Source organism: Bombyx mori, chromosome 24, assembly GCF_030269925.1.
Source record: "Bombyx mori chromosome 24, ASM3026992v2".
Lineage (NCBI taxonomy): Eukaryota > Metazoa > Arthropoda > Insecta > Lepidoptera > Bombycidae > Bombyx > Bombyx mori.
In genome coordinates, this window is record NC_085130.1 from 5,672,298 (window position 1) to 5,684,422 (window position 12,125).

The following is a 12,125-nucleotide window of genomic DNA, read 5'->3' on the forward strand; positions in this document are numbered from 1 at the left end:
TGGACGAGAAAAAATAGCTGTGCCGACCCCACCTAGTGGGATAAGGTGGAGAAAAAAAAGAAGAAGTGTTCGAGATCGTACTCGTATTACTGATGGACGAGTAGAGGACGATGATATGCAAATTTTCAGTAATGCGATTGGTCGTCCATATTGTTCCCCTTACCCCCCAATCCTCGATTCGTGTAACACACACCATTTATTCATGTAAAAAGGTTCGAACAATAAACACCTAACATAATAACTGTAGAAAAAATACGCCACAGACAAAACAGTTTTATTTCTCAATAACCAAAATCCACCAAGCCTCTCAACCAGTAAATAAAATCGCAAGCCGCACCATTTTTTGGACCATCGAGCCAAATTCAAGATTCAGCGACCATTGGAATCATTGCAAGTGGCGGTAGTTATTTGCTGGAAGACGAAGACGCGCTGCTTTGGATGAGTTTTGGACTACGGCCTACACAAAGGACAACTGGAGGCCAAGCGCACATCGGTATCGAAGTATTATTGGCTTTCATCGAATATCATACGCAATCCGGTGGGGTCAATCATTCCTTCATTCCATCACCTCCTGTTCTCTTTGTGTGATACTGTGTCTAAACTGATTTCAGTACGATTGCCGCATAGAAGTTTCGAGTTTTCACAGTTTACCGTCAATCACGAAGCTGGTGACGTTGCTAGCACCAGTGTCGTGGTTTTAGACTACCTGACTAATAACTGTAAGTACATCTCTTTTCATTTACCACCAATATGCCAACTGATTCCGTTAAATCTCGTGATAAATCCCCCAACCTGCTAAGTGCAGAAAGTAATGATCTAGTTCGCGCCCTTGTTAAAAAACGTGGCATAATTAAATGCAGACTGACTAAATTTACAAACCATGTAACATCGCTGGAGAATAGTGACGAACGTGTCTTTAATAATGAAATTCGTATAGATTTAAAGTTGAGAATTCAAGGTGCCGCTACTTTGTTTTCCGAATTTAACGACATTCAAACAAAGATTGAAGAAAATGTTTCTGAAAGTGAATTAGCGGGTCAGTGTGATCAACGAGAACTTTTTGAGAACAGTTACTATAGCACATTAGCTCACGCAGAATCTATTCTAAATAATGAGGTCATGAGCTGTTCCAAGTCTTGTCACAATTCTTATCGCGAAGCACCAGTAAAACTACCCACTATTTCCATGCCTACTTTCGACGGTGCCTATGAGCACTGGCTTGAGTTCAGAGATACATTTACGTCGCTTGTTCATAATTGTAAAGATATTTCCAGTATACAAAAATTTCACTACTTAAAATCTTGTCTAAAGGGTAATGCAGAACTAGTGATTCATTCTATCGAATTTTCTTCTGATAATTATGAGGTTGCATGGGAGTTGATATTAAATAGGTATAACAATTGTAGGCTGTTAGTGCACAACCACGTAAAGGCTTTGTTTACTCTTCCCACACTAGCCAAAGAATCTCCTATTTTAATTAGAAATTTAATCGACACTATTTCAAAGAATTTACGCGCGCTAAAAATACTTGGTGAACCCACAGACAGTTGGGATACACTGATCAATTATATTATCGTGTCAAAACTAGATAGGATAACTGAACGCGAATGGGAGACCCACAAGTGCACTTTATTCTCGAACGAAAATAATTCGAAAAATACGATAAAGTTGGATGAATTAATTCGGTTTCTCAAACATCGCGCGGACATGTTGGAAACATTGAAGCTTTCACATAGTAAAGATACGACAGCAACAATCATTGAAAACAAAAAACAACATAAATATAACTATACAACACACTGCAATGTTTCCAGCAGCCCGAATAAGTCGTACGATCGTCAATTACGCGGTAAAGCACTGTGTGTTAAATGCAACGCGAATCATCCACTTTATTCTTGCAATAAGTTTATAGAAAGCGATTTAGAATCAAAGTTAAAACTTATACGGGTACATAATTTATGTAAGAATTGTTTACGTTCGGGACACACACTAAATAACTGCAGATTTGGGCCGTGTAGAAAATGCGACAAAAAACATAACTCGCTAATTCATAATGATAACTCTGCTAGTGACATATCGTTCCATACTACAACGAGTACTGAAGGAGATAAAATAACCGATGATGTGCGAGCGCCTCGTGTGCCCGCGCCCGCGACCCCCGCTGCCTGCACTGACTCGCTTCGTATCCAGGTAAACAAATCACACATGCAAACACAATGCAATGAATTTGTAAGTGTGCAGTCTATTTTATTATCCACGGCTGTTGTCGAAGTAGCCGATGTACATGGTACCTATCATAAAGCGCGAGCACTACTCGACAGCGGAAGCCAACGGTGCTTTATTTCAAAATCATTATGCCAATTATTAAATACGCGATTAATACAGTCCACAAACGAAGTACAAGGCGTAGGTGATACGGTCATATATTCTACTCAAGCTTGTAACATCGTTGTTAAGTCTTGCATCGATAATACGTTCACTACGCGCATTCATTGTTACGTGCTATCGAAAATCACAGCCTCGGTGCCCATCGTATGTCAATTAGGCGCGCAGTTCTGTTTTCCAGACAACATACGGTTGGCCGATCCTGATTTTTTAGGTTCTAGACCCATTGACATCTTAATAGGTGCAGACCTGTTTTGGGATCTATTAGGAGAAGGAAAGATTCGACTACCTAATGGTCCATACTTACAAAATACTAGCTTAGGTTGGATTATTTCTGGTCCAATTAACAATAGTTACACGCAAAAAAATACGCAAATACATTTTACTAACGCCTTAGATACGCAACTTCGATTGTTCTGGGAGATCGAGGAATTACCTAAGATCAGAGACGCGCAGACTGAGGAAGAACGTGCATGCGAGGAACACTTCATTCGCACTACTACACGCAACAGCGAAGGGAGGTTTTGTGTGCGTGTTCCGCTCAATCAGTCACCTGAAGTCTTGGGCGATTCGTATACGCAAGCAGAGCGTCGGTTTTTAGCGTTAGAAAAACGACTGCAGCGCTCACCTGAGTATAAACGTTTATATTCCAATTTTATGCAGGAATATCAGAGTTTGGGTCACATGACGCAGGTAGATTCCTATGAATCCCCGTGTTATTTTATGCCACATCACGGTGTGTTCCGTGAGCTCAGCACCACCACCAAGCTGCGAGCGGTGTTTGATGCTAGCGCACCATCCAGCTCCGGTAAGTCACTTAATGACTTGCAGTTGGTCGGTCCTCCTATACAGGGCGATCTTGTTTCAATTCTTCTCCGTTTTAGACAGCACAAGTACGTTGCATGCGCCGACGTGGAGAAGATGTACAGGCAATGTTTAGTAGACGAGGACCAACGCAGTTTGCAAATGATTTTGTGGCGTGACGAACCGTCGAATCCATTAAGGACATTTAAATTAAATACGGTGACATACGGAACCTCCTCCGCGCCTTTCTTAAGCGTTAGATGTTTAAAGCAATTAGCGGTCGAATCCTCTGACCCTGACGTCACGCGAGTCATACAAGAAGATTTTTATGTCGATGATTATATAACCGGGCTGGACAATAAAGATAAATTAATACAATTATGTGATAAAACACAAAAGACACTTCAGGGTGGCTGTTTTCCACTGCGGAAGTGGATATTTAATTTTGCGCGCGATGATAACAGCCAATCACCCAATCAGTCAAAACTATTAACTCCAGTTGAAAATAATACACCTTCTAAAACCTTGGGATTAATTTGGTGTAATCTAAGTGACGAATTTTATTTTAATAATATGCAAATTAATGTTAGTATGGAACCCATCACAAAACGGTCTATTTTATCTAACGTTTCTCAAATTTTCGACCCTCTAGGCTTACTAAGTCCCGTTATAATTGTTGCGAAGGTGCTTTTACAACAATTGTGGCTACTTAAAATGGGCTGGGACGACACAGTTCCCGATCATATAGCGCGAGTATGGAACCGGTTTGATAATTCACTACAAGCGCTCGACACAATCCGTATACCTCGCCACGTTATAGGTGTGCAACGTATGTATATTGAACTGCATGTTTTTAGTGACGCGTCTCAGACAGCGTATGGTGCGTGCATTTATATTCGCACAGTTAGTACTGACTCGACTGTATCGGTGAGATTATTAATTTCAAAAACAAAGGTCGCGCCGCTGAAAACATTAAGTATACCGCGTCTCGAACTTTGTGGAGCTTTATTGGGGGCTAGATTGTATGACAAGGTGCGTAATTCATTGCATTGGAAGTTTAATAACGTTGTTTTCTGGACGGATTCGAGTATAGTGTTAGGCTGGTTACACATGCCGCCTTATCGACTCAAGGTGTTTGTACAAAATAGGACTGCGGAAATTCATGAATTAACGCAAAACTTTCCTTGGCGTCACGTAAACGGCGAAAATAATCCTGCTGATCTTGCATCACGCGGTGTTAGCTTAGAAGATCTTTCTTCTTCTGTCTCATGGTGGGAGGGACCGGAATTTCTTAAAACTCATACCTTTTCTATAGAGAATCACAAAGATGCCGATTCATTTAAACATAGTGAGCTACCTGAAGTCAAATCAGTCGTTACAACTGCTGAAGTTTGCAATTCCTGTGAATCATCAGTGTTCCCCTTTCACAGGTTTTCACAATTCAAACGTATGCGTCGCACGATGGCATTTATATTAAGGTTCATACATAATAGTCGTTTTAAATATAACAAGCGCACATGTCATATCAGTGTGGATGAATTAGATTATGCTGAAAAAACATTAGTACGATTATCTCAAATGGAATATTATCCGTCTGAATATGCACTGTTGTCTGGTAGCGGCCTGGTTAAGGGTAAAGGTCATTTGTCAAAATTAAATTTATTTTTAGACGATCAGAAAATAATGCGCGTAGGCGGTCGTTTAGTTAATTCTGATGAATTTACCTATGACAAAAAACATCCGATTTTGATTTCGAGCAAACACTGTTTTGCTCTTCTACTATTTCGGCATGAGTATATTCAGCTTCTTCACGCGGCTCCGCAAGCGTTACTCTTCCATGTCCGCGAAACCTGGTGGCCTATAGGGGGTAGGAATTTAGCTCGCCAAGTAGTACACGGCTATGTTACGTGTACGCGTATTAGAGGTACGACCCTTACCCCGATGATGGGCAACCTACCCAAAGAACGAATTACTCCTAGTTTACCGTTTGTTCGATGTGGAGTAGATTATGCTGGCCCAATACTCATACTGAACCGCAAAGGTAGGGGCGCAAAACCTGTAAAGGGTTATATTTGTTTATTTATTTGTTTCGTGACACGCGCAATTCACTTGGAGTTGGTAAGTGACCTCTCGAGTGAAGCTTACTTATTAACTTTAAAACGGTTTATCTCACGACGCGGTAAGCCTTCAGAAATATTTTCTGATAACGGTCGCAATTTTGTAGGTCTTATGAATGACTTTACCAACTTCTTACGCAGATGTAGTGGGGAGATTTTAGAATATGCCATTAGTCAAAGAATAAAATTTCGTTTTATTCCACCTTATTCCCCGCATTTTGGTGGTTTATGGGAAGCAGGTGTAAAATCATGCAAGTATCATCTTACTCGCATTGTAGGAAACGCGCACCTGACATTCGAAGAGTATAGCACAGTATTAGCGCAAATAGAAGCTGTTTTAAACTCTCGACCTTTGTCCCCTCTTTCCTCTGATCCACAGGATTTTTCACCGCTTACTCCAAGCCATTTCCTGATTGGTCGACCACTTACTGCTCCAGTCTGCGATGACGTACGCGATGTACCAATTAACCGCCTACAGCGATACCAGAGGTTGGAACTACTTCGTCAACAGTTTTGGAATCGATGGACTAAAGAATATATTTCTGAGCTGCAGGTGCGAGCGAAGTGGACCGTGAATAAAGATGAGTTGAAGCCCAATTCGTTAGTGGTGATAAAGGACAACAATCTTCCTCCGCTGAAGTGGCGCTTGGGACGTGTGGTTCGCACAATACCAGGTTCAGACGGCATTTCCCGAGTGGCTGACATACGGACGGCAGCGGGTGTGCTGAGACGCACCTTTTCGAAAATTTGTCCTCTCTTCCAAGATGTGGATGAAACGCAAGAACATTGAAAGCCACTGCTTCCAAGGCCGGGGGCATGTTCGAGATCGTACTCGTATTACTGATGGACGAGTAGAGGACGATGATATGCAAATTTTCAGTAATGCGATTGGTCGTCCATATTGTTCCCCTTACCCCCCAATCCTCGATTCGTGTAACACACACCATTTATTCATGTAAAAAGGTTCGAACAATAAACACCTAACATAATAACTGTAGAAAAAATACGCCACAGACAAAACAGTTTTATTTCTCAATAACCAAAATCCACCAAGCCTCTCAACCAGTAAATAAAATCGCAAGCCGCACCAAGAAGAAACAATTAAAATTACTTTTACGGTTTTTATCTCGCGTATTTTGTTATTGTTATTAATTCCCAGGTTTAGAATACAGTTTTCGTACAATACGTAAAGTTGTACGTTTGGAACGATTCACAACCACGAGCTTCTTATACACTTAAGGAAATTCAGCATTATCGTACAGTTTTTTTTTTAATCATAGATAATTTTATTGCATAATAAAGTAAAGATATCAATTAAGTTTTTAGTCTAGTTCAGTTTGATAGTTCACCAACGCAGACATGTTCTAGATCAGGGGTTCCCAAACTTATTTTGTCTACTGCCCACTTTGAGAACCAATTATTTTTTAGCACCCCCATTTTTTCACCTACTTCAAAACCACTATAGCGAGAGCTCAGTCGGTGTCTAAGAGCCCTCCTAGATGAAATTACAAATCGCCTCCCAACCCTCTACACAAGGCCCCAAATTTTTTTTCTGGGTCTCTTACCGCCCCCCCCTTAGGCCTGCCGTGCCCACAAGGGGCCGTTATCACCCACTTTGGGAAAGGCTGTTCTAGATTTAGTCACACTTTTTTTCATAATTCAATTCATTTACAATCAATTTTTGTGTGTTACGTGTACTGTGTATGTAAATCTTTATATATATATATATATATTTCTTCTGTGCGTGTGTTTGTCACTGAACTCCTCCTAAACGGCTGGACCGATTTGAATGATTTATTTTGTCTGCGTTTGGGTGGCACCCTGAATGGTTTAAATTTACAAATCAGCCCGGAGGAGGGCGCTGCAGTCGGTATCTAGGTTATTTATCTTTCCTAGAAATAATTTATATTATAAAACAACGTTTGCCGGGCCAGCTAGTATATGTATAGATATAGGTAAATTTACTACGATTATTACTAGGTAAGTTGTAATTAAAGGATTCTGTGAAGGTCTATCTACTTGGTTAGAAACATTTTAATCTGTGACAACACGTGCTCATATTCCACTAAGATTTCGGTGAATACTCTAACCCATCGACAAGAAATGAATCCACCCTGAGACTAGTGTGCTTAGTGGGAGTTTTTTAACGTTCTCGATAGCGTAAAAGTTAACTCAAATTTGTATGGAGTTGGAACGTTTGCCTGCGTCTGCCGCTAGGGGCGCTGTTCCAACTGCATACAAATTTGAGTTAACTTTTACGCTATCGAGAACGTTAAAAAACTCGCACTAAGCACACTGGAGGATAGTGGTGGATAATTGGTAGTTCATTCTCTCGCTTCACACCATAACACTAGTGTAATCTGTGAATATCATTTGTACTTACTGTAAGAAAGAGTAAACTCAAGAGAACGACACTGAAACAATATAATCTCATATCGTTTTGTCGGAATTCACATTTACAAAACTAACAAAGTTAATTAATTTTTTTTTATTAAAAACTACATTGGAAGTGAAATTGAATTTTTAATTTAATTATACTTTCATATTGATGCACGTTCTGTAGTTTATACGCATTTATTTATTTTAAAGTTTCTGACACCATAAAATTACCATAGATTCTTTTTGTAATACAGCAATAGTCTTTTTTTCCCTACCTATGCTGATAGCCTTGGGAGGCTATTTCAGCTTCTCCATAACGTGTAGGTGAGCTCACGGGGCTCAAACCGGAGTGTTGCCAACACCGGCCCTAGCAAGAGCGGTAATTCGCAGAATCTACCATCGGATCAGAAACGCGACGCACTGAGAAGATCCGGCGAGAAACTCAGTGGGCTGTGTCTGTGGGTTAATTCGCTCGTCGAGCCCTTCGTCGCAAGCGACAGGTTCGACGAGGACGGCGACCGCGCAATAGTCATAATATATATATGTTATTGCTTATATGAGTGGACGTGCGCACGGCCTGTGAGGCAATCTGATGTTAAGCGGTTACTGGAGCCCATAGACACCTACAACGTAAATGCCAGTAATTACGCAAATAATAATTTTGCGAATTTGATTTTTATTTCATGATGTATTGCTTCACCGTGGAAGTCAATCGTAAACATTTGTTAAGTGCGTATTAAAAAAATTTGGTACCCGCCTGCAGGATTCGAACACCATTGCATCGTTACATACGAATGCACTGGACGTCTTATCCTTTAAGTCATAATAACTATAACAACCAACGCATTGGATCTTTAATCTGTGATGTTGGAATTGTAGAAAAAAACTGGCAGTTCCTTAAAAACCGATTCCAGTAAAATAAGACATTTAGAAAATTATTGTTAGTTTTTGGTACACCCTGTATTAATTAGCCGAGTAGATTTAAATTGGAAGGCAAGTGAAATGTTTGTGCCAGTCTTATGGTTTCATTATTCAGAATATACAGAATTATATATATTTTTATGTATATGTATTTATTTAAGTATGAGTATTTGTATCTATAAATATTATGTATGTCATATATGAGTCGACTATTATCAAAGCCGGCAATCTGACTTTTGGACAATGATTGGTAAATCAGAAAAACGAATTATTGACTTTGTATTCCATTGGCAGTCACAAAACTCTTCGGAACGAAATCTTAGATAAATAACAGGTTAACTATTAACCTTTATTTAGTGAAGGTTTTGAACCGTATTCTTTGAAGGAGACGATTATATTCAAATCAATCTGTATTGACATATCAATAAAAATATTTTGTCCAAATGCACAGATTGCCACCTTTGATAATAGACGACTCATATACACATATGTTTAAGTAATATCACCTTCACACTACACCTACCAAGGTTCATCTCTGCACCCCCCTAAGGTAGACTGTTAGAGAATGCCTATGGCATTAAGTCCTTTATACCGTTTAGTATATAAAGTTATAAATAAATAAATAAACATATATTCAGAATTATTCAGATTATTTAGAACATAGATAGGACAGATGACAACTTGTAACAATCATTATAATTTGTCATCATTCATGAGTGTTAGAATTATTCTCATTTCATTTTTGAAACCGATTTCTTGGATTCAAGTCTTGATTATCTGTAGTACCGCTAATTGTGGGTGTTCATAGGTTGGCATTACAATCCTATCTGTTTATTCCTCGAAGCAATCACACTTTACCATCCGTGAGGAAATTTCCAGTATCTTTATTATTATCTTAAAATAGTCCAAGGCATATAAAGCATTGCTTTACAAATACACTATATTTTTTCTTTTAGAACTTATTTAGGTAATGTTTCTTATGAACTAGGATAACATAACAATAAACTAAGTTGAGCTCTGTCTGTAATTCTTAGTGTCTAGAATCTTCTTTCCACACATGGCACATATACCCTTTTTGTATGCACAAGCTTGGCAGTAATGTGATCCGACCTGGTGTACTTTCGTTCTGCAGATTCTGAAAAATAAAAGAATATATTTTAAAAACTTTTAATACATTTTACTGGAGGTATGGTTAGACCTAATAGACGCCTTTGAAATGTGGAGCTGGAGAAAAACGTTACAGATTCCATGGAATGCCTTTCTCACCAACGTGACTATTCTGAGAGAGCTTAATATCATAACTAGTCTTTCCAATATATGCCTTCGTTGGGTGCTGGAATTCTTCGGACATATTGCCCGTAAAGAGGGTCACAATCTAGAACAGCTGATGCTGACAGGAAAGGAAGATGGCAAACGTCCAAGAGGATGCAGTACCACGAGATGGTCGGACTAAATACAATCTTCTCTGAACATCAACTTCCACAATGTCCTTCATGAAGCTAAGGATCGCAGCAGATGGAGGGAAATCGTACGGAAGAAACTGATGCAGCGGGGGAGTTCAGTAATGAGGAAAACGACACGAGGAGGTGGAGGTGGTATGGTGTAATGTACTGAAATAGGTTCCACAAACCTAGTTATTGCAACCATAAATTTGTCCCATTTTCAAAGGAGAGCCATTTTTAAATTCGAATAAATCTTCAACTGCATCTCTTCATATAAAAACAACGTACACATTACAATCATCTATGGCCCTATTAATCTACCCATGTAGTGTACTAAATAAATCACTCAAGAGAAGAAGGGATAATGAATATAAAAAACATCCTTCAAACAAGTAACAACTAACTTTTATTGTATTGTTATTTTACATATTGGTAACTAAAAGTCCAGCAGTATTTAGTGTGTTTGTCTGAAGCGTTCGGGATTAGGAAGTATTATTATGAATATATGAGGCAAAATTGGGGAAGTATTATTAAGAATGTATGAGTTAAAATTGGAGAAGTATTATTAAGAATGTATGAGTTAAAATTGGGGAAGTATTATTAAGAATGTATGAGGTAAAATTGGGGAAGTATTATTAAGAATGTATGAGGCAAAATTGGGGAAGTATTATTAAGAATGTATGAGGCAAAATTGGGGAAGTACTATTAAGAATGTATGAGTTAAAATTGGAGAAGTATTATTAAGAATGTATGAGTTAAAATTGGGGAAGTATTATTAAGAATGTATGAGGTAAAATTGGGGAAGTATTATTAAGAATGTATGAGGCAAAATTGGGGAAGTATTATTAAGAATGTATGAGGCAAAATTGGGGAAGTATTATTAAGAATGTATGAGGCAAAATTGGGGAAGTACTATTAAGAATGTATGAGTTAAAATTGGAGAAGTATTATTAAGAATGTATGAGTTAAAATTGGGGAAGTATTATTAAGAATGTATGAGGTAAAATTGGGGAAGTATTATTAAGAATGTATGAGGTAAAATTGGGGAAGTATTATTAAGAATGTATGAGGCAAAATTGGGGAAGTACTATTAAGAATGTATGAGTTAAAATTGGAGAAGTATTATTAAGAATGTATGAGTTAAAATTGGGGAAGTATTATTAAGAATGTATGAGTTAAAATTGGGGAAGTATTATTAAGAATGTATGAGGTAAAATTGGGGAAGTATTATTAAGAATGTATGAGGCAAAATTGGTTTTTAAACATCAGGATTACTCACTTGCACTGTTGAAATGTGGAAGTGTACGGATTAAATCGTCCTTTTTTGGCGGTTAATGCTTTGTTTTCTCCAACAACACGTCCGCCGGACTCCACGGTATTCCTAGCTCCAGCCTTCCAAGGGTCCGGCGTTATTACTCTGCCCAATTTCTTTTCGCACTTCTCACAAACCATTTTTGTTCTGTTTCTTACTAACCTAACGAGCTTGTATTAGTACGAAATTTTATTAAATTGTTGTTTTGACTGAATAATATGTAGGTTATATTAATTAAATATTACTTATCAAATATTAAAATATGCTCTGCTAGTGAACAGCTAGTTTTATTAAGAAATCATAGTTAATACACTTAATATTTGTTAGAAATAAAATTTATTTAAGTTGATGTTGTTACTAATAGTTTTCTTTTGAATTGTCATTTGGATAGGCAACAGGAATGAAGCCCATACAGTCAAAACTTGTACCGAAGTGCGGTTCCGTGTCTGTGGTATTAAAAGTGGAACTAAAACAATACATAATACAAATTGAATTGGTTCTGGAATTAAATTGAATAAAGAAAATGAAATTCAATGAATTAATATAAAAGACGGTCAGGACTTAGATGAGATGAAAATACCTTGCAATCAAATGGGTGGACAGTTGGTTTACTAAGACGGACTTATTCTTCCTATTTTCCACGGACTTTTTGGAAGGGCCCGTTATGCCACGGCCTATTTTTCACTAAGACTACGGTTAATATTTCAATGTACTTTTACGAATTCTAATCGATTAATATGTAAATTTTAAGCCTGAAGAGACATT

General features: G+C 38.2%; 2 protein-coding genes across 4 annotated transcripts; one reads left to right on the top strand and one right to left on the bottom strand.

Annotated features, from left to right (window-relative positions):
- The first annotated feature begins 388 nt into the window (after nt 1-388).
- LOC134201239 (uncharacterized) lies at nt 389-8,808 on the top strand. Of its 3 annotated transcripts, none has more exons than XR_009976427.1 (2): nt 389-493; nt 5,686-8,808. XR_009976427.1 is itself a non-coding variant. In XM_062675673.1 (2 exons), the coding sequence occupies exons 1-2, from the start codon at nt 751-753 to the stop codon at nt 6,094-6,096; spliced, it is 3,882 nt and encodes a 1,293-aa protein (XP_062531657.1). In that variant the 3' UTR covers nt 6,097-8,808. The 3 variants fall into 3 exon arrangements, 2 of the variants coding, with proteins under 2 accessions (XP_062531657.1, XP_062531658.1); XM_062675673.1 differs by lacking the exon at nt 389-493 and adding an exon at nt 751-4,221; XM_062675674.1 differs by lacking the exon at nt 389-493 and adding an exon at nt 751-4,221 and having other exon boundaries at nt 5,860-8,808.
- A 724-nt stretch (nt 8,809-9,532) lies between these two features.
- Nucleotides 9,533-11,762, bottom strand: LOC101736391 (cysteine-rich PDZ-binding protein). The gene is made up of 2 exons (XM_004923055.4): nt 11,328-11,762; nt 9,533-9,741 (listed from the first exon to the last, which is right to left on the bottom strand). Exons 1-2 carry the CDS (start codon nt 11,498-11,500, stop codon nt 9,612-9,614), a joined length of 303 nt encoding a protein of 100 aa, XP_004923112.1. The 5' UTR covers nt 11,501-11,762; the 3' UTR covers nt 9,533-9,611.
- Between the last annotated feature and the right edge of the window lie 363 nt (nt 11,763-12,125).